Source organism: Arvicola amphibius, chromosome 8 (genome assembly GCF_903992535.2).
Source record: "Arvicola amphibius chromosome 8, mArvAmp1.2, whole genome shotgun sequence".
In the NCBI taxonomy this organism is placed as follows: Eukaryota; Metazoa; Chordata; class Mammalia; order Rodentia; family Cricetidae; genus Arvicola; species Arvicola amphibius.
In genome coordinates, this window is record NC_052054.1 from 99930673 (window position 1) to 99954182 (window position 23510).

General features: G+C 43.2%; 1 protein-coding gene across 7 annotated transcripts in view; it reads left to right on the forward strand.

The window, feature by feature from the left end:
• Positions 1–23510, forward strand: part of Hdac4 (histone deacetylase 4) — a 262695-nt gene that overhangs the window by 111812 nt on the left and 127373 nt on the right. For all 7 annotated transcript variants that reach the window (XM_038339151.1, XM_038339150.1, XM_038339154.1 and 4 more), the window contains exon 3: positions 19627–19698. In XM_038339151.1, coding sequence (XP_038195079.1) covers positions 19627–19698 — 72 coding nt within the window. The remainder of the gene's footprint in view (positions 1–19626; positions 19699–23510) is intronic.

The following is a 23510-nucleotide window of genomic DNA, read 5'->3' on the forward strand; positions in this document are numbered from 1 at the left end:
TCCATAGAGAGCAAGCTATCCTGTTTCTTTTTTTCTGTTGGGGAATCTAAGCTCCCATTCTAAAAATGACTTATTGTGGCCTCTGACATTGAGCCAGAGTTTTAATCTGTTAAAATCCATTTCATCTCCTGGAAATGATGCTGTTTTGAATAGCTCCAGGGAGCTATGCTCATGTATGGAGTGGGTAGCCATTTTCCTATGAGTTCTGAAGTCAGGGGGTTTCAGTGAAATATCCTCCACACTCCAATGGCTTTCAGTTGCAGCTTCATGCCTTGGAGTGGGATTCCTTCTATGGCACTACCATGCTGTTGAGGTGACCCAAACCCCCTTTGGATATGTACTTTGTCAGAATCCTTTGTAGCCCTGGGTTAGACTACTGGCAGTGTTACCAGCTAACACAAGGTGATGGTAGCTGCTCTGTCCTGTTGGAGTAATAGAGGGATAGAGTCTGTGATCTGAGTTGGATATTTAGCTTTCTGGGGATGTCCAGCTGCTTCTTACCCCAGGCCATTCCCTCTGTTTTGCTATCTGTTTTCAGGATACCATCTTTTGTTCAGGAAGGAGACACCTTCAAAGACTTTGTTTTCCTGCCAGAAGATTCCCTTTGTGAACCTGAGGTGTCCTAGGTGCCTCATTTGGACTCCTATGTGTCATTCAGTACACTGGCTGGTGTCTGTTTGGGGTAATAGTTGAACAGTATTTCATCATGTCCTCTCAGGATGTTGCACAGAAACATAAACAGCATCCTCCTGAGGCACTGGACCCCTGGCGGGTATGAAGGTGTGGTCACACACTGGCTCCACTTAGAGTGATTTTGGGCTGACACCCTTTCTCTTTCTGTGGCACATCAGGTGGGACCCACCAAGTGCTCCATTGTAGATTTAATCTCTACAGACTTTGGAGCTGGTCTGAAGCTCAGCTCAACCTTTTCTATACTTGTTTTCTATTTATCTTTTTGGATCTGATAAATGTTATTAATCTTTCTCACCCCATGCTCAGACCTCAACACACATATACAAACACACACACACACACAGAGAGAGAGACAGAGAGAGAGACAGACACAGAGAGAGACAGAGACAGAGACTATATCCTCTGAGTCTTGATGCTGACCTAAAGCTGAGAGGGAGTCTGCAGGCCCAGGTCCAGTGCTCCCTGGGTGGTGCTTCTCTTCCCTGCCTGGGTCTCAGCTCCCAGAAGGCTGCACTTACGTCATGGCTGCTGACAGGATAGGGCTTCTCTGCATGTTTCTTGGGTTCAGATGAGAATCTCCATCCCAGAAGGGACTAAGCCACTCTCCCAGTGCAGTGGACCTGCCCTCATGCCCTTCCTGGGAAAGGGAAGACAGGGCTCACTCTAGGTGGAGACCACTGTGGACACAAGACCTGACTGTTAAGCTGTTTCCCAGAGTGCTTTTTGAGAGAAACCTATCCTAACAACAGTCCTGGCTGTTGGAAAGAAGAGAACGAGGCATATAGGCCTCATTCAGAGGGGATTCTGAACCTGTGCTGGAGGAAGAGACCCTGAAACCTTTACTGGACACACAACAAATCCTGGTCCTCAAGTATCTTGTATTCTGACATCTTTCCTTCTCATAACATGACTTGGTAAGGTGTTGTTCTCCCATTTTGTGGAGAGGGTTCAGGACACCCGATGCCTTTTTCAGGTCTTAGTGTCATTCTCCTCATTCTAATGATGACTTTCATAGTCCACAAAACTGCTCATCACAGAATACTACTATGTATTTGTGTGTAGGAGCATGGTGCCGAGGGAACATGTACTTCCATGGGCTTCCACTCTATCTCATTGGCTCCTGGCTTTCTGCATAGAAAAGCTTTGTATCTTTTATTAGATCTTACAGGTTTTCAAGATTAATGCTATTATATTTGAAGTTTTAAAAAAGATTTACTTTTATTACTTTTAATTGTATGTGGTGTGAGGTGTGCCTGTTCCTTTGTCCCCTAGAGCTGGATTTACATGGGGTTGTGGGTTCTTTGGAAGAAAAATATGTATGCTTAACTGCTGAGCCATCTCTTCAGACCCTCTTTGATATCCTATAATTCTTTTATTGTATGTTGCTATATGTAGAAACACAGTAGGTTTTTATATTGTTGATTTTCTATATGTACTAATTAATTCTGGTCCTGATGATTCTTCTTGTTTCTCTACATGCCAGGTGTAGGTGATGATCATTTCTGAGTTTTAGCAGTGAGTGCATGCAAGAATAGGTACTTTGAGGCGCATCTGACAATACACAGGTGGTTCTCCTTGGCCTCATCCATAGGAACGCTTGGGCTAGTGCATGTGACTGTGTTGTGCTTTTCTGTGCTCGTTAGGAGTGGAGTGGTTATCATATCTTAGTGTTTTGAGGTCCAGGTGTTGCAAAGTGTTCTTGGTTGAGTAGAGACTTGGGAACTTGACTGTAGTAGAAGTCAGAAGACCCTTAGATGGCTTTCTTTTTCTATATAATTTCTTTCCCTGTATATAACAGACTGATTTGTCCACCTACCCACCTACTTACTCACCTGTGCTTCTGAAAGTCATTATCCCAGCATCATGGGTATAAAGGTCAGCCCTCCCATACATGCACACACATGACACACACAATAAGAGCTTTCTTCATCTGTAGACAGAGGTAGGAAAGTACTAGTGGAGTAACTTTGGGAGGTTGGTGTTGACAAGGAAATTTTCAGATAGTTCCTTCTTGCCAGAGGTGGGGAATGTGGCTGATTGGCTGGGCTGATGGTAGACAGCATGGTGCCGAGCTAGAGACCCACTGGTCACATTCAGCTTTCCCTTTTAATCTGTGTTCTTCTGAATAGATTTTTCTACAAATGAATTAATGAAAAGGAATCTTAATTTCCTTCCAGACTTTTAATAAAGACACCCCTACCCCCAACACACACAGAGCTAAACTTCCACAAAAGAGATTCTGGGATCTGTTCTTGGTTTTCTTTTCCTCAGTGAGAGGGAAGCCATGGGATTCGTTTTCTTTCTGTTCTTTTGAAGGGTTGTTTGGCGTGTTCTGCTCTCTGAAAATCTGCTATCCACTCTTAACAAGCAGCTGGAACTCAGTTGAGTCTCAGCACAAGCTACAAAGCAATGGCAGTGGCTGTGCAAAACAGATGCTGTTTGCATTAAAATAAAAGACAAACATAATATTTGCATTAATACAGAATTATTTGCATAGAGTGGTTTAGTCTTACCCAAGAGCTGGTTACTTTTAACTAAGCAATCTTTTGCTGATTATTTTTCACAAAGGGTTGCTTTTGCATAAGTGTGGCTGATTTCAAAGAAGGGTTCTCGGACATGCAAATGTGGTGTCAAGTGGCTTATGTTGAGAATAGCCCATGTGCAGTGGTGATTGCTGTCGCTCAAGCTCTGAGTAGCTTTTGTTTCCAAGCAGGGTTAATGAGCCGTGCCTTACTTGTAGTAGCACTAGACTGCTTCTGCAGAGTTTTGTGGTCACTTGCCTACTCTCCTTGGAAAGCAGCAGCCACAGTGGGCAGTGTCTCTGCCCTATGGTTTTAGGGACAGCTGCACTGTGTGACTCATTCAAGAATAAAGAAGTTGGCACCAAGAGGTCTTAGAAGTGAAACACAGCCAGCTTCATCCTTTGAAAATGTACTGATTTAGGTTTTCTAGTGCCAGAATGGAGAAGGAAATTTTGTATTGGAGGATTTGTATTTATAAAAGAAGCTATAGCAAGGTGTTTCAAACAGTGATTTTAACACACACACACAATAGAAACAAGTCTGAGAAAAATAGCTACTCGTGGTAAAAAGTGGTCTTGGTGATTATGTGAACTTGGTGTTATTTATTACACAGCTGTGTTTACTTTCATGTTTACTAATGTTTTATCTTAGCATTGCATTGATCATCTCACTCCACCATGGATATGACTTTTCTTCATTGTGAAGTAATCCTTTAGTTCTTATTTTGACACATGATTTCTGAGTGGTAAACAAATATTTTTGATTTTATTTATTTTATATGTATAAATGTTCTGCCTCTGTGTGTGTGTGTGTGTGTGTGTGTGTGTGTGTGTGTGTGTGTGTGCGCGCGCGCGCGCGCGCTTGATTCCTGTCGGCCAGAAGACGGCATCAGATGCCTGGTACTGGAGGTTCGGGTGCTTTTTGAGCCACCATGTGAATGCTGGGAACTGAACCTGGGTACTCTGCAAATAGCAAGTGTTTCTAACTCCTGAGCCATCTCTCAAGCTCCCAGTAAACAATTTTTGTTTGTCTGAAAGTGTCTCCCCCCCACTCCCTGTTTTTTTTTTTAATATAAGTTTAGTTGAGTACAGAAATGTAGTTAGCTACACCTTTTAGCAGTTTGAGGGTGCTTCTTTATCTTTTATTCTTTTTTTCTTCTTCCACTGCTATTAGAAAGTAGTTTTCAGTCCAGCTACTCTTTTGTCTCCTACCTCCAAAAATTCAATTAATATGTTGTTCTCAGAGAGAGGAAATATTAGATACTATACTTGATTGTAACTAAAAGATGAAGCATCAACCCAACTTTCTTTTTTGTTTTTCATGGTTAACCAGCCATGCTGTCTCAGTGCTATATAGATATCTTCCCATGTTGATGTTTAGATATTTTGCTGCAAAGCATCTGGATGCTGGTTTGTACTTGTTTATACTACTTACAAATCTAAAGTTTGTGAATGCTAGAATTTTGCATTATTAAGTTTTATGTTTGTATTTTTACTTCAGTAATTCACACTAGGTCTGTATTGCCCGTCTCGCTCATTTACTAATCACTCACGCCTTTTCCTTGTTTATTTACTTTTGTAACAGTGCAGTCGTCTAGGTCTGTAGTCTTGTTCTCTATTTTTCCCTCTAACTGTATCTAATAATCAATTCTAGAAAATTGCTTTTATTCATATTCTGTTTAAAAACTTTCATTAAAAACTGCCTTAAAAAATCCCTAACTGGGCAGATGTGGAACATGCCTTTAATCCCAGCACTAGGGGAATAGAGCCACCCTAGTCTACAAAGGAAGTTAGTTACAGCCAGGGCTACACAGAGAAAACCTGCCTCAAAAACAAGACAAAAACCTGGCTTCTCTCTCTCCTTTTTCTTTCTAGGTTCCTTTTTTTCCATTATAGCTGTTACTGTTTTTGAAAACACCTGTCTGTCTGTCAAATGTACATCGGTGTTTTGCCTGAATCTTCAGTGTGAGGGTGCTAGGTCCTCTGGAACTGGAGTTAGAGACAGTTTTGAACTGCCATGTGGATGTTAGGAATTGAACGTTTGACCTCTGGAAGAGCAGTCAGTGTTCTTAACTGCTGAACCATTTCTACAGACCCCTATAATTATTATTCTTTAACTCTTGTTATTAAAGTTTTTATTACATTTGTATATTTTATTTTATGTGTTTTGTTTGCATGTATGTATGTACACCATGTGTGTTCTTGGTACCTACCCATGAGGTAAGAAAAAGGCATCAGCTCTCCTGAGAATGGAGTTAAAGATGATTGTGAACCAACATGTGGGTACTGAAAACCAAACCTGAGTCCTCTGTAAGAGCAAAAAGTACACTTAATTTCCAAACCATCCCTCCATTCCCTTTAACTTTTATTATTAAGTATATGATATGAATATATATTTATTGAAAATAGATTCTTATCTCACATAATATATCCTGATTATGATTTTCCCTCCCTATACACCTCCCGTTTCTTCTATACCGACCTCCTATTTGGATCCACCCACTCTCCATATCTTTTTAGAAAAGAATAGGCTTCTAAGGAATAATAATAAAAGATAGCAAAGTAAAATGTAATAAGACAAAAACTATCATATAGAAGTTCGTCAAGACAAACCAGCAGAAAGAAAAGAGCACAAGAGAAGGCACAAGTATCTGAGACCCACTTGTGTGCACACTCAGAAATCCCATAAAAACACTAAACTGAAAGACATAATGTATCTACAGAGGACCTGGTACAGAACCATGCAGGCCCTATGCATGCTGCTTCAGTCCCTGTGAGCTCATGTGTGCTTTGATTATATTGATTTGGAGCAATAGTTCTCAACCTGTTGGTTGTGACCCCTTTGGGGTCAAATGATCCTTTCATAGGGGTCGCAAATCAGATATCTTGCATATTAGATATTTACAATACAATTTATAACAGCAAAATTAGAGTTATGATGTAGCAATGGAAATAATTCTATGGTTGGGGGTTACCACAACATGAGGATCTGTACAAAAGGGTTACAACATTCGGAAAGTTGAAAACCACTGTTTTAAAGGATCTTGTTTTAAAGGGCCTCATTTTCTTGCTGTCCTCAGTCCCTTCTGGCTCTAACACTCTTTCTACTTCCTTTTCAGTGGGGTTCCCTAGGCCCTGAGAGGAGGTGTGTAATAGAGACTTCCCATTTAATGATGAGTGTTCCAACTTGTCTCTGTCTCCCATCTCTCTGTCTCTCTGTGTGTTTGTATCTCTGCTACTTGCCTGTCTCTTTCTCTCTACTCTTTGTCTCACTGTTTCTCTGTCTCTCTTTCAGTGTAATGTCTGACTGTGGGTCTCTGTGTTTGTTCCCATCTGCCACCGAAGGAACCTTCTTTCCTGATAGTTGAGAAAGACACTGATCTATAAGTATAGCAGAATGTCATTAGGATTCATTTTATCACCACACTTTTTTTTTCAAAGACCAATAGTATTTAGTTTTATCCATAGTCCCTGGCCTATCTATTCTCTGGTTCTTGATAACCCAAGCAGTGTTGAATTACATCTCATGGAGTGGGCCTCAAGTTAAATCATTCATTGGTTGGTTACTCCAACAAGATTTATGCCACCATTGTCCTAGCATATCTTGCAGATAGATAAATACAATTTATAATATAAGTGTAAATATTAACTTATTTAATAACTTTTATAAAATATTAATAATTAAAATTATGTTTTATAGCCTCATTCATTTCCTTACAATATTTTTATTTTTCTATTTTGTTGTTTTCACTAATTTTTAGGTTGTGAGCTATTCTCACCATCATTTATAATTTTAAATTTTCATTGGAAGAACTCATCTAAAATAGGACATTGCTCCTCATCTAAAATAGGACATTGCTCTCTGAAGAGAGCTGTTCTTGTTTTCTTGGGACTCTCAGATTTCCCAGATTCTGGACAAGTTTTACTTTAACTCTTGTACCCAGGGTTCCAGAACTACCCAAATAATAATCCAGGAGGCCATCTCCAACATGAACACTGGTTTGGGGGGTCCCAACCTACAGAGATTTTTCTCTCTCTCTCTCTCTTTATTCCCTTCTGTTTCCCTGGCCTGGTTGAGAGAATTCTCTAGGGCAGCCCATGAGAGTTCTGTCCTTGCCTGGAACCTCTCTTCTAGCTCTACAAAGTCACTTGCATGGCCCACTAGGTGGACCATGTGGCCTCCTAGGTAAGCATTTTTATCCGTAAACTAACGTAAACTATACTGTAGCCATTGAGTCATGGTTTGGAAGCCAGGTGGCCTATACTATACTGCCAAAACCTTGCTTCCACCGTTTGCAGTTATCATGTGGAACCTGACATCCTGTCAGTGACATTAGAGTAGTTCATAGACAATAGCAAATTGCTTCTCCTGGTGCTAGCTCTATCTTTAGACGATTAAAATAGAGTACAATACAATGAAATCGCTGTATTTTTAGAAGCTGAATTTTGGTTGTGTAAAAAGGAATAATGTCATCTTAGTTAGGCCCAGCATGGAGAAGTTGTGAGAGTCCATCCATACTGTGCATAGTGGAAATGTGGTATTGATTGTTAGAGTTTGCAGACTTGGTCGGGCACACTGTCTTTGTTGGGGTGAGTCATGTGCTTTGGGATTCTTGCTTTAAACAGCCAGGAGGTACCCAGTACAGTGGGAGAGCATTTATTAAGAGTCCAGAAAGCAAATGGAAGTTTGTGGAGATGGAGGCAAGGCTGAAGTCACTGTGTGATCATGGCCTTAAGTAGTGTTTGGTAGGATGGGAACTAAACACACTTTGCCTAACATGTTGACAATCATGGTGACATTTACATGCTATGCTGTGTCCTTCCTTTTAAATACAGTTATGTTTTGAAAAATTTAAAAAGATACAATAAAATCAATGTGCTCTGCACTGTTAGAACAAAAATTAAGGAAAGTTTTGTGACATTTTAAAAGTTGACTATGTATTAGAACCCAAGAACCTCTTTCCACTCTGCATCTCTCCCCCTCTTCCCCTAAGGAAGCCTTTAGCTTGGTCTGCTCCTAATAGTGATATTCAGAGCTGTAAAGTTGAAACAGGCATTTCATTTAGAGGATACCTCTGAACCTTTATGGGAACACAGAACAGCTATTTCTTCAATTACATGGCTTGACTTGCTGCCATAGCCATTATGGAGACACTGGTCCAAGAGGTAGTACAGGCCAAGGACTTACCTTCCAGATAAGAGTAACACACCAAGACAGTCACCCTGTACTTAGTCATGTCTCAGAGAGCACAAGCTATAGTGAGGCAAACGAGAACCAGAATAAAGCAACCAGCTCCATTGTGGATCTCACTGCACACGCATTCTTGCACAAGCGTGGGTGGGATGTGTAGAAAACAGATTGCAGTATGCCACTGTGTCTTCCTTTTGAAACTCTATTTCAGAAGGCCAGAGCCTAGCCCAGGATGGGGAGATGTTTTGCACTTGTTCAGGGCACCTGGAGAGTGTGTGGTTGAAGCAGTAGACCTAGAACTGACAAATGGTCAGCAGAGCAGGTAAAACCAAACTACACCATAGAGTTTTAGGGATTGTGAAATTTGAGCCATTGAACAAATCCTAAACATTGTGGTTTTGTTTTTCTGAGAAAAGCATAACGACCCAAGAAAGAGTGTTTGTTCTTCAAAGCGCTGAACAGGTCTCCAAGAATCAGCAGACACTGTCATTCATGTTCTTTTCTCTGTATGCTCGGTGCCCTCTCCAGGCCTCTGCCTTCTGCACCTCTAAAGGTGGCATGACCTGACCAAGCCGTATAAAGGCTACCAGCTAGTCCTAAGGGATTGCCTTTCAGAGTAGGACCCCAGAGAATACCCCTCCAGCTCCTTGGTGACTTGGTGTTGGCCCCAGTCCTGGGGTTCTGGAAAAGCTCCCCCAGCCTCTTTCCCATGCCCACTTTACTCTTTAGTCCCTTCCTTCAAGGCATCTGAAATGAGCCCCATGATCCTCATCATAGCTCTGGAACACACAAGCATAGCTCTTGCCCGACTCTATCCTGTCCAACCCTCTGCTTGTGGCTTACTCCTCATGGAGGGCACTTTCTGGTGCCCCTTACGTTATTCTTTCTTGCGTGTTCTTCAAATACCTGCTTAGAAGCTACAAGCTCACATGCTTTTGTCTAAAGCAATAATGATTCAGTCCCTAGCACTGATACCACAATGTCTTGTTACTAGACCTTTTGGCTGTTGGGAGTTTGGGGAGCCAGGACTGGGTATTTCCCAGAGTGTATCCTTCAGATCCTGCCAGCTTCTCAGCACTCACTTTGTGAGTGCAATCATGGCCAAGTGATGCCATGGCCCCTGTGCTTAGTGCCCTATATGCATACCAGTGGTCTGAATGCTGCATGGGAAGCTGGTCTGCAACCTCCTCAGCGCAAACTTTTTCTTCTCATTTATTTTGGTAGAAGGGCAGTAATTGTCCTTTTCCCTGGCAAGGACTAAGCTCAGGTGCAGGAAGCTCTTAGTGCCTGACTGGTGAGAGCATGAGCTTCTGTGTGGCTCCCATTTCAGGACATAGGCTCGGTACTATAAAGAGCCTGTAAGACCAGCGTAGAAAAAGAAAGTGCATTTTTAGTGAATTGAAGGGCATAGTCTTTCACAGAATTCCAGGAGAGGAAGTTTTTGAACCCAGTTGTCGTCCTTCTAGTAGAAGGGAAAGAGCTCATGCAGTCCACATGGACCCAGTGAGACCCCATGGTCAGCCCACCCCCTGAGTACTTGCTGCCGTTCCCTGTGTGCTAGCCTCCTTCTCTTTCCTTCTGGCATCCAAGGCAGACCAGTCTTTCTGAAAGGTGTTTTCAGCACAAAAGCCAAGAGCACTGCAGGGCAAGCACAATGCAAGGTGGGTGCCCTCAGTACTGTCCAGCCACAGGGTGAGCTGCCTCTGACTTCCTCTAATAGCTGGTTAGGGTTTGTTGTTGTGGATTAGTGGCTCATTGTTTGTTACCATCCACCTATTGTTTAACTTCCTGTCACTTAACCACAGATACTTTAACTAACTTGTGCTGTTTAACAGTGTAAAAAGTGTTTTGGAGGTAGGTTCATCCATAAAGTAGTTTTGGTTGCTGACTCATTCTTTGCAGGGAGTCTTGCTTCGGGTGGAGCACCTTAGGGAGGGGCTAGCCTAATCTCTGAACTCAGATCATGGGCTTCCCTCTTTGTAAGTCAACTGAACTCCTCATATCAGCCAATCTTGGTCAGCTGGAGGCTGGTTCTGCAAGATTGATGTAGCTGGGCATGTCTGACCCTAAACCCCGCAGGCCACGAAGGCCCCAGGTCACAGCCTTCGCCCTCTCACCAGGCTCTCTTTAAAAGTGCTGTTTCAGAAAATAGGAGTTGGCAAGAAAAGAGAGGCTGCAGCTAACAGATGGACAGCTGATGTCTGGAGTAGGGAAGTTCTTCACCAGTGGCATCAGCTGGGACTGCATTTTTGCTTGAGATAACTGTGTCCCTGTCCCCTTTCCCTGCCTGACTGAAGGGCCTGTATTGAGAGCTGCTGCACAGAGATCAAGAGTCTGTGGGTGCTGCTGTACTCTCCTTTGTAGTTGTCACCCATCACTTGTCATGCAGGTTCTGGGAAACATGCACATACATCTCTGTCCTCTCCTCTCCTCGTAGTAAAACTGCCTTGAAACACTGCACCCAGTTGGTTCCCCTTACAGGGCAGATGGATGTGTTCTTGAGCATGGAGATGAGTGCTGTTTGCAGAGCTGGCTGCGAGATTGTCTCCTGATCTGTGAGCTCACTTATAGATGGGCCATCCTGTTCTCTGGGGAAGACCTGTTCCTGGAAAGAAACCGGAGAGAACCACTGTGTAACTCTTTCCACAAGACATCTGGCCAGGAGAGGATGAACACAGGCTGTGGGAACCATTTAGGCTAAGATGTTTCTTTTGCATATTCCTTTGCTCCCTTGCTGTTACCCAACTGCTGGTTCAGTCGGTGATTGTTGAGCCTCTGACACACCTGGACGTGGGCTCTGTGCCAGGACAAGTCCCGAGGCCAAGCCTCTTCTCCCCCTGGACAGTCTGCCTGTGGATGTGCTGTGTTCTGCACATGTTTCTCTTTAGACATGTTGTTTGTTCCTTGTTTCTAGAGCTTCTTGACTGTGCGGGTGTGTAATTTTTCTACATTTATATCTTAGAGAAAATTTCCTGAGTGCTATCCAGCTTTGGGTTCTTTGTGGCCCAGGCCTGACCATGCTTTCCTTTGCGTGCAGATTTAGGCTTCTGTGTGGTATGTGAGTATCTGAGCAGAGGCCTTTTTATTTATTTGTTTGTTTGTTTGTTTATTGTGCTTTGTCCTAGTTGATGGACTGAGCATATTCTAGAGATAGCATGGCCCTATACAGTCAGCCTACCTGGTGATTTGACACAAGCCAGATGTACTACCTGTGCTAAGATAGAACCTAGGAGAACCATGAATAGCCAGGCTAAGGACCAGTCTGCCTACTACCACTTCATATCATCCAGTCTCAGCCAGCTCAACAGAGGAGGAAGCCCACCTGGAGGGTAGTTCTGCAGGATTGATGGAGCTGGGCATGATACGTGTTGGTGGTCCTGGGCCCCTGTGTTGTGTTCTTTTCACACCTTAGAAGTTCACCACCTGCTTGTAGATTGACCAGGAGCTAGCAGTGCGCACTCATTGGCCAGCACAGGGCTGGCAATACACCGAAGAACGTGGTAACATTAATGAGAAGAGAAGCTAGACAGGTTTCATTAGTTTGAAGAAGGGAAGGCCTGTCTTTGTTCTTGGCTGTTCAAGAAAAAAACGGATTTAAATGAAAGGGCTGTGATCCCTGCCTCCCTCTCTTTAAGGCCCTGGAATTCTTTGCAATGCCCACTTCATACACCCTGCCTTACTTAGGTCCTGAGCATGTCAGGCAAATCCAGATGCCATCACACTCCCATGTACACTTAACAGTTTTAGAACCTCCAGTGTGAAAGCAGTTTAAGCTCATAGATACTACACCTCAGATTTTGAGGATTGATGATCCACTGGGCTGTGCAGTCTGATCTCCCTCTCAGTTCGGGGCTTGGGGCAGTAAGCCCAGCTCCTACTCAGCTCCAGGATCACAGTGGCCAGCTGCCTCTGTATTGCACTGGGGTTAAGGCATATCATAGGTGAGAGCTGCCCATAAACCATAAGTGTCTATTCTTGAGGAAGCATTTCCAACAAATTCCATTGTTACTGGGGTTCCATTTTAATAGCTGTTCTTTTCTCTTTTTTCCTTTCTCTTCAGTCACTTATTCAAAACAGGATGAAAAAAAATCATCCCTGACTGGTTTCCCTCCCTCCTCCTCTCCCCACTGTGGCTGAAGCTAGTTGTGATTCTTAGGGGGAAAACAGCAAGAACACCTCATAGGTTATCCTTGACATTTTAAATGTCTGCCTGATTACCCCAAAGGAAAAATAGTGCTTAGAGAAAGAAATTCTTTCTTCCATTTTCATTTTCTCTAATAAATACACATAAACTATGTTGGGCATGCCTGAGGAATTCACGACACTTACTCATTAAAGTTTAATTCCTATTAATGGGCAGATGCGAGCTTTATTATAGAACTTTGGTATTTCTCAATAACCTGTGTGGCAAGAAAAAGCAGAACTTAATGGATTGGGGCACTCAAGGCTATTAGTGAAATTCACACAGGGAGGAGCCGAGTTTATTGAAAGCTGAGCCTGGTTTTAGCTGGGTATGCAATCCTCTCTTGCCTGGAAGGGGCTGTGGAGTAAAGGGACGTGGGGGCTGGGAGTGCTCAGCAGAGGAGGGTAGTAGGATATAGTTTTGCTGGGGAATCTGGTAGCTGGCCATTTCTGTCTCTGAACCATTCATGGCAGACTTGTATAAGTTAACTGAATGATTTATCTTGGAGCCAATAGGATTCCACCCATGATCACATTGGTAAGGTCAAGGGAGACAGTGACCTGACCATGGACGAAGGGGATAGTGTGCTGGCCACTGAATTCAAACAAATCCAGTAAAGCCACTGCTGGGCAAGGAAGCAGTGAGCAGTGCTCATACTGCAGAGGCTACAGGCTGCTGTTCTCCAGGCCAGGACTCCTAGGAGAAGGTGGGGGGAAGGGGATTCACTTCTATTCAGACAACAGTAAGCCATTTATGTTCCTTCTTTGTTCAATATATCATTTTTGTTATTTTTTTGTACTAGGCTGTATGAGCTAACCTATTTTTTCAAATTTACTTTATTTTTATATATTTACCTTGAATGTGCATGCATTTGTGTGTGTTTTGTGTACACCACAACATGTACACATATCAGAGGACAATTTTTGGGAGTCAGCTTTTCCTTCCATTGTCTGGGTCTCAGAGATTGAATTTAGATTGTCAGGCTTAGGGCAAGGCACCTTTACCCCCCTGAACCATCATGCTGCCCCTAAACTATTTTTAAAAAAATGTTTCTCCCTGCTACCTAGTTTAATAAGACACATACATACACAAATATTCTTAACTCAGGAATTCTCCCTTTCTCATTAAGTCAGATTTTAGTTCAACATCAGCATTTCTGTATCTTGCAAATTCACATCCCAGAGCATGTTGCAGTTTCTCTCAGAGCCACATGGTTCCTGTCGAAAAGTGACATTGGGTGCCTCCTTCTGTCTCTTGTGTGGTAAGCCAGGCCGTGGCTGGGTGGCAGTGCCCTCTCACCTTTTACAAGAACTCGGTGGCTGGAACAGATAATAAAAGGAACAAGGGTGGGTCTGAGAGGAGTAGGATCATTTCCTCTGTGTGTGTAGAGCAAGAACTGAACTCTCTAGGGGTTGGGCTAGGCCATCAAGAAGGAAAGAGGAGAAATAGAAAATGTCTTCACCCAGATCTCTGAGACAGATCTGTTATTTCCCTGCTTTGAAGATGAATAGGAGATGAATAGGAGTGTGGAGCCCAAGATTGTGTGTACATGGCAGAGCCAGGCCTGGAACCATGTCTAGGTACCTTTCAAAGTTCTTCAGAACTATCTGGAAATCAGGTTTCAACCTATATTTTGTTGGACACATCATATTTGTGCCATGTAAGGGCCTTTGATGTGATGTGATGTGATATGAATAGCTGTCTTCCTCTCAAGTGTACTCATGGGAATTGGGGAAGGACATGGCCTGACTAGTCCTGTTTAACATTGCCAGGAGCATCAGAACAAAGGAACCTGAGGAGATAGAATCTGTGTTTTGTGAGCAACTGCTGGCATAAACCATCTTAAAGTAGGTGCTAACAAGGTGGGACAGAGTACACAGAGAATCAGGCCATCTTTATTCTTGGAACCCACAACTGTTGTAAAGATTGTTTTTAGAAAGTTCAGTGGACTGAAAGGCTGAATACCAGCAGACCGAATTATGGCTGCCACTTATCCATAGGTTCTCTATTAACCTTATGTCTGAAAACATCTTCAGGAGAAAGAACATACTATTCATTCATCATCATAAATACCTTGGCCTTTCCTGTATCAGACAGTCTCCTACCAAGTAGCTTTATTTGACTGTGAAAGTGGTTGAATTGTGACACTAAGCCTGAGAAGAGCATGAAAGATGTGACTTCAGAGTGGAGGGGATTTCCTCACTCTAACTTCTTACTGTCTCTGACCTCAACTAACTTGACTAGATCTTTTCCCAAGGGAAACAACATTGTCTGCACTTGAGATATTTCCAGATGGAGGGAGGAGTTTCAGTGGTCTGGATTGAAGCAGAGAAGTTAAATACATCAAGTAAACATACCTGATTAAAGATTAGTCTTGGCAAACCAGAAATGCCAGGCAGCTTCCTCAGCATGGTAAAAGTTACCAGTCAGAAACCTACAACAGGTGCTATGCTTCTTGCCAAAACATTGCCAGGAAGACTAAACAGGGCAGGAGTCCTTCACCACTCTCCTAGTGCTGTTAGCCCTAGCCCAGTACTGTAAGAAAAAGCAACATACAGTTTGGAAAGGGAGCAACAGGACCACCACTTTCAATGTTGAGAGCTTGAGGGAAGCAATGTGTGGAAGGGTCAGAGTTTAACAAGATCCAAGGATGCTTATCGCTCATGTGCACCAGCGAACTAAAGTAGATATTTAAAATGTTTAAACAGTTTTAAAACTTTAATGTTTTAATAATGTTTTTAATATTGTAGTGAAAATATCAAACACTTAGAGAGCTTGACACTGAATACTTTAAAGCAACTCTGAGAGGCTTAATAGGGTCACAGGCACAGCCAGGCTGTGGTTCTCTTCTGTGTGGGAGCAGTGGGAAGTTCAGAAACCAATTCCTGTGGATTTGATAGTGCAGGGGCCACCATTACTCTGGCTGCTTCTAGAGAAGAATGTATCACAAACTGTACAGAACTATTGTGGGCAGGAAGGTGTGGTACTGGGCACAAGACCAGCAAGCTGACTGAGCATTGAGATGCCAGCTGCAACACAATAGTCTATTGACTGATGGTAAAAGATCAGACCTCTTGGCTGTTCTCATGAAAAACAAACAAACAAACAAGCAAAAAGAACGAGAAACAAAGCATTGTGCTTCACCATGCCGTGTGCAACACACCCTGCACAGGATGCAGTTGGCTTACTGTGAACAGCTGAATGAAGAAAGGTTCATGAAGAAACCCAGAGGAGGAGATCTCTGCAAGTGACTCTGGGAGTTTCAGCCTCCTAGAGTTGATGTGTGTTTGCAGTGATCCTCTTTTCAGAGTTGCTTCTTACCTTGGAGGCCAACATGTCCTATCACAGTAGTGCTGAATCCATGATTGGATTCCAGTTGTCTTGAGGCTGGTACTCAAAGATGTGAAGATGCAGGACTAGGGATTTGGATACCATTTTTAGAGTGCAGCAGTCTCCCCAGTAAAAGAAAAACAGAATATGACTTGGACTTTGGTCCAGATCCTGGCATTGGGCCATTGAAATTTGAGATTTTCTGAGCAGTAGAATGTCTTGGGTTCTTCATTCATATCCAGTTTAGGCTAGTGAGATGACTTGGAGTCTGATTACTAGTATGATTCCAGGACTGGAGCTGCCAACCCTACCCACTGATCTAGATTATAAAGGTGGGAGCAGGAAGACTAGAGATTGGCTCATAAAATCTCTTGTCTGGTAAAGTTGAGTGTGTTGCCTGGTCTGTGAGCCAGGATGAGGATGAATGATCACTGTTCTAGTTCCCTTTCTGATGCTGTGATAAATGGCCTGACTGAAGCAATCCTTGGGGGAAAGGATTTGGCTTACACTTGAATCAGTGAGGGGAAGTCAAGGCAGGAACTCAGACAGCTAAACCAGAGCACATCCACAGTCTAGAGTGGAGAGAAATGAGTGCATCTTTGCTGGCTGCTTGTATGCAGCTGGTTTTCTTCACTCTTAAATAGCTCAGAGCCCATCCGTGAAATGGTGCTTCTTACATTCAAGGTGTGTCTTCCTACATCAATTAGCAATCAAAACAACCCCTCATGGACACTCCCACAGACCCACCTGATCTAGATAATTCCTCATTAAGACTGCCTATCCATGTGATTATAGATTGTCACACTGACAGTTAAAACTAATCTCAGAACCACCCCAGTTCTGTACGTGGGGACTTTGGGGATCATGTACATCTTCATATAGGTGTTTATTCTTATCTTTAATAATAAACATGGAATGCAAAGACAGTTGCCCCCGAATTCATGATGTTGTATTTCAAGATGTGTGAATGCCAAAACCACAGAGGGTACTGATTCCTGTAAGTGCTATTTTTTTTTCTGTTCACATGTAACCAGTAATAAGGTTTAATTCATAAATCAAAAGAGTAACAGCTAACATATGCAGTAGACCAAACATAACAAAGCATTCACGGAAGTTCTGTGTGTGATCCCTTTCAAAACACTGTCCCATGGCCACTCACCTTCTTATGGTAATAGTGAGGTGGACTAAGTGGGCTTTGCAGCTTTTCCTTGGTGTGCCTGAATTGCTCACATGACTGCTCTTGTGCTTTGTGACTACAGTTAAGTAAAACAAGAGTTACTTGAATGCAGGCTTTGCAGTACCATGCAGTAACAATCCCCAGTGTGGATATGCAGGACAAAGTTTGGCTTGCATCTTGGGAAAGAGAACTCAAGTTTTAATCCTGTATTCAGAATGAAATTTAAGATATAAGCTTTTTGTTTGTTTCTAGAATAAGCTATTATTATTATTATTATTATTATTATTATTATTATTATTATTATTATTATTTATGTTTTAGACTTGAAGTTGCCCCGGTCTCTATATTAGAGTCAATGTAAGTAATAAGTAGATAGTAAATCAGAAGGTTCACTCAGCTGGTAGCAGAGTCAGTGGGTGTCAGGGTACAGCATACGCTGTATAGGACAGGCTGGAACATGTCAAGCTTAAGGTCTGAATTATATGTAGAATCCACGTTATTTATCATTGTATTGTTGTCGCAGGCGAGACAGCATTTTGTCTGCACTGTAAACATTATCCTGAAGGCTAAGAGATATATATCAGTAAAAAGCTAAGAGATCCTGTATGTGGGCCAAGACTCATTCACACCACATATTGATGAAAATATACAGGTACACAGAGAAACTTTGTCTGTGAAACTTAAACTGTGCCAGCCACTTTGAAGTGTGAAGTTTCTTGCGGGAATGTAATAGGCACTTGTGTGCCATCCAGAGTCATTGGGCCTTCAGAGCTCAGGGCAGACACCAACTCAAGCCACACTCCAGAAACAGTTCTTATACCTGCTGGCATACTGTAGCAGGGTTGGAGTGCTCCTAACTGGTCAGCTACTAAACCTGGGATTTTCCCAGATGGAAGTATAAGGTGGAAATAGAGGAGACTGGTAGAAGCCTTCTGCTGATGCACTGGTAGCAGGAACAAAAAGAACCCTAAAGGGTCCTCAGAGTAAGGCTGGTGGTTTCCCTGCAGGTTGCTCCTGACTTAGCCGTTGGAATCCTGCAACCAGCCTAGGTGGCCTTTGGATTTCATGGTGAATTTAAAATGTTTTAATACATACATATACATACACCCTTGCATGCATGCATGCATATACATACATACATACACACATACACATACATACATACATACATACATACATACATGCCCCTTTTGGGGCATTTTACTGCTTTCTACAATGAACACTTACTTCTTTGCAGGAAAAAAAGGCTAATGAAGTGTTTTCTGCCCCTCGAGGTTTCTTTCTGAGTAGTCATAAAGGTTTGAGGAAACTGTTGGTTTTACAATTCTTAAGTCAGGCCGTCTTAGGTGGCCATGCTCTTGAGAAAGCCTTCAGCCTATAAGTGGCAGGGTGATTGTTTGGAACTAGTGGTTGCCTTAAAATGTGTTAGTGACTTCTGAGTCTTCCTTGGAGCATAGATTACAGTATCCCAGATAGGCTCAGTGGGCTTCTTCTGACTATGATGAAACGCTAGAGTTGCTAGACCTTGATTCTGAGTGGTGCGGAGGAGCAGTCCCATTCTGTCTCCTGTGTGATTCAGATGACCTCTTGCGTGTTGCCATCTATTCCGTGAATGGGCATGCTTTGGGTCTCCTGGGCCAAGGCTTCTTTCTGTCTTCGAGTTGTAATTCCTCCGAAGATGCACAGGCTGGCTCCCTTGCTTAGCTTGATGTTATCTGTTTGTTTTCTGCTTTGAAACCCTCTCTCTGGGAGCTGCATGACTGCCCTGTCATGGGTGAATGCTGCTGCAGGTCTGCAATGGCATGCATGTCACTGAAGAACAAGCGGATTTTAAAGGAAAAGTCTGGTTCTGTGAGGTTTTGTGGGTCTTCTTTCCTTCATGTTTGGGGAACACAGAGGTACAAGTAGGTCTACATCCATTCTTTGCCAGGCTTTAGTGGTAGGTGGGTTCCAGTCTTATTCATGCCTCAAGTCAGAATAGCCAGATTGGTTCCTGAATATGATCTAAAAATGGATTTCAAAGAAATGATTGTGCAATCTCTGTTAGGCCACTAGTGCTGGCAAGACATTCCCCAAGACTGCTTGGAGTACCCCAGCACCCTGTTCCCTGTGACTGCCATATGTACCCCAGCTGCTTTGTTTGTGTCTAAGTCCAGACCCTTCATTGTTATCTCACAAGAGGGGGAGCTCTTTATCTTAATGCCTGTGGTTTCTGCAGAAACACCCTCTTCTGATAAGCCCAGTCTGGGCTAAATATAAGTGAGCCCTGCTAGCTCAACCAGATGCCCTCAGGCAGGAATCCCAGTTCACCATATCTCAACTGGGAGCTGTTTTGATTATTCTACAAAGAACCTTTCATTTTCTCTGACAAGTAAAAATAATCAGTGCTGGAATTGAAACTGTCCTCTAAAAGAAAGTGGGTGGGGCTGGTGGCTCTGGAGGAGGGGGCACACAAGCTTTCCAATACCATTCATTGCTGAAAACTTTCTGCTCAACTTGCCGGTTCTGAAGCCAGTGTCTCCTCTCCTCAGATGGACTTTCTGGCAGAGACCAGCCGGTGGAGCTGCTGAATCCTGCCCGTGTGAACCACATGTCCAGCACGGGTAAGTCAACACACTTGTGTGTGCTTTGAAGCCCTGCTTTCCTGAGGTGATGAGAGAGAGGCGCAGGCCACTTTAGAAGTGGAAGTGTGATAGGAGTTGAATGTTTTGAGCTTGGTGCTAACTCAGATGGCATTTCAGCAGGTTTTTGTCATCTGGGCTCTGCCTTTTTTTCCCTTCTGTCACACCATTGGCTTTACCATTGAACATTAAGCACAGGTAGGAGAGCTCCTAAATAGTTCATGAAAATGACCAACTTTTAAAGTTTGACTTTTTGAGAAGTTTTGGCTTTCATTTTCTCTCTAGTTCAGTTTGCTCAACTCATTTTGTCTAACTGCCATAGTTTGGGTGTTTGGAGATAGTTTCCTAGTGCTTGCCCGGTGTGGACTGAAATAAGAATTTCTCACATGCCGTTATGGGTAATGAAGAAAAATGTTAAATAAACATAGTTTCTAAGAAAACCAGAAAGCTTTGTGTTAGCTTTTGTGCCATGAAAAGCACACAGTGCTTTTTGAGAGCTTGTTGCTTAGTGTGAGGTGGGCCGTGGCTTGCAGTGCTGCTGTCTGACCTGCATTCAGACTGCTGCTGTGGCTTGTGAGTTCCATTGTTGAGTACCTGGCTTTTGTTTTTCCTTCCTCAGACATGAATGATAATGCTTCTTTGCAGAGTTCTCACTAAGCTCAAATATATGTGTTAGCTTTTTAGTAGTTTTTCAATAAATGACGTCTCTTAATGTCACACTGACTAGTACTGAAGATGGCGTGGGATGTAGGTACGATGTGCCAGCTAAAGAACCAAGTGTTTCCTGTGCTTGTTATCCTCGTTTTCTTTCTCTGCTCCAGGATGGTATATCGGCAAGGGTTACCCCCATGAAATTTGCTGTCCTCTTTTACCTCTGTAGCTAAGCTCCTTTTTGTTTCCTGGCATGTATGGCACATTTTTGCAGTGTTGAAGATCACTGTGCTTGCATTGTGACTTTAAGCCTATATTGAAGAAGTGCTGTGAGTAGGCAGAGGAAGGGCATAGTATCCACAGGGTGTGCGTAACATCTCGTGGAGCCTACATGTTAACATGTGTCCGAGAAGCCACTAGCATAGAGGGCATTCATGCTTTCAACCTCATTTTGGTCACTTTAACCAAGTATTAAATGCCTCACAGAAATAATAGGCTTGGGATACAAAAGACTTTAAAAATTGGTGTGAAATATCTTTCATGATACATTTTTATAATATGGAAACATTAAGTGTGCTTTGTGTCATCAGCTTGTGTTGTATTCCTGAAAATTGAGTTACTCTTACCTTTTCTCTAACATTGCATGAGAATGTGCCCCATGTAAACATGCATCCTTTCACTTGAGTAGGAAAAGTGCCCTGGCAATCCTCATCGCCAATCACATCTCATTCCCAGACCATTTTTTTTTGTCCTGCATTCATGAGCACAAGTGAGATAAACAAGCCTTGCTACTTTGCAACAAGAATTATTAGGACTAGAAGCTGACCTTATAATTTTTTACGCTCCCTTGGTGCTGATGTGTACTCAAATTGGAGTTTTTCTTGGGAATTTAAGATTTACTCTGTCAAAGAACTTCCCAAAGGCAACCCACCCAGGCCACCCTGTACTCCCAGTTCAAAGTAGCCCTGCTCTGTTCTTTGCTTTTGCTTTCCACTACCGAGGCGGTCTCATAGGGGCACTGTGTGTTCATGTCCTGTTTTTTCCCTCTTTTTCCTTCTGCTTTGGCCTCAGTGTTGAAGGAAGCAGAAAAAGACCTGTCCTGAGCCCACCCAAGACACTTTCCTGTGTCCCTGTTGCATTCTGACTTTTTTGTTATTTTGGACAGCTTGCCTCTTCTCTCTGGGTTTTATTACCTTCTAGCTCATCCCAGAGGCTTTGTGAAGATGTCCCTAGCAGGATGAATTGCAGATGAAGCAAGCAGCCCACATGGGGAAGACAAGTGGAAAAGCTAGGATGAGAGAGTCTCATGGGTTCTTGGTAGATGGAATCAGCAAGGGTGAGGGTGTAAGGGGAGTAGTCCAGCAGAGGGATCTGGGGTGGTGGGTTACCCAGTACGGAGTAAGATGCTTAGCAATATCCTTTGTGCCTGCCAACCCTTTCCCACAACCCTGTGCTCAACCAGTGAGGGAGATGACTGGTTGAGATTTGAGGTACAGCTACTTTTCAAGAGCTGACCTCCCAGTCCACTCTGATGTGTTATTGCTGACTGCACTGGGTGAAGAGTTATGCTTGGGGTCCTTATCTGGCTATGCGGCTGCATGCTGTCCCTATTTTCTGTCTCCTCCTTTTCTCTCTGTGGTCTTTTTATATCTGGTAAGCTGACAGGGCCCTTCAAGGCCCTGGCCAGTTCTAATAGCTTATACTTCCAGTCTCATTGAACCCCTGTAACCTCATTCTGGGATGGGCAAGAGACCAAACATCTCAACAGGTAGCCTACAACCTCCACTCAGCCTGCCTTCTGCTCTGTGTTTCTTCCTCTGTAGAAAGGGATCTCTGGCTTCATCAGTGGTGCGAGTATGGGAGACCAGTGGTCTGGGCTCTCTTCTGCCTTGCCATTGCTGTGCCTCTGAGAATTTTGTAGCTGAACCATGTTTCTTGTGGTTTTTGAGCCATTCTGTGTCTGAAGAGACACTGTTCCAGAACCTGTCCATGTTCTGTCCGATTGCTTGTAAGAATGTGCTTGCCGCTGTGTTATCTTCTACTTCCATTTGTTTGTGTGGGTCTTGTATCTCTTTAAACAACCCACCTACCACTCTGATTGTGTTCACTGCTATGGTTTACCAGAAGTGCTGCTACCTTTAAATGCACCATCTTTTGACTGGCTGTCGTCGCCCGCCTTCCCGCCAAGACCCTGCACTCTGCCCTTCTCTGCTCTGCCAGCCTGTTTCCCAGCTGGGTTCCTTTTCCACCCCAGTGCCCAGGGAGGAAGAAAGCAGCCTTCCCTTTTGGGTGAATATGGGGTTGTTTACACTTCTCACAGTCGTCCACCCCATCAGTTCTGTGTTGCTGCAACTACAGCTGCAGATACAGATTGGAAAAACTCCTTGTCCACCACAGGATGTTATATGAGGCGGGAAAGGTAGGTAGATAGCTCTTGTTTTAGTGCTGAATACTGCAAACAAAATACTGTCCAAATACTGTCCAAAGCAAACAGTTCTCATCGTGTGTGATGTAACTGGTTGGTGTGTTTGTGTGGTGGGGGGAAGGGGTGGCTGTATATGTATGTACTTGTTTGTATGGATGTGCATGTGTGTGTGCCGGGTGCCTGAGTGTAATGTCAATGGTCAACCTTTGTGTTCCTTTGCACTCAGCTACCTTTCCTGATATGGAACCTACAAGTCTGGGATTAGACTAGGCTGGCAAGCCCTTGAGGGTCCTCTTCTTCCTCAGTTGTAGAATCTCATGTACTCACCACCATGCCCAGCTTTTTATATATTTTCTAGAGATTGATCTCAAGTCCTCATGCCTGTACAGTAAGCATTCTATCTGTTAACCTGTCTCTCAATCCCCCTCACCCCATTTCTTAATTTTAAAAAGGAAATGTACAGTGGCCTTGGGAGTAACCTCCAGGTCTTTGACTGTACAAAGAATGGAAAATTAGCTACATTTTCCATGGGTATTTGAGAGTTCCAGGCAGTTAGGGCAGGAAGGAAGGGTTTGCTTCTTGGCATTGTAGATCAGAAGTGTTATGACAGGACTAGTGTACAGAGGTAGGTTTATGTGACATCATTTGCGCTCAATGCACTTTGAATCTGTCTTTATCACCAATTTTTATTATAGGTTTGGTATCTCAGGTCAGCCAA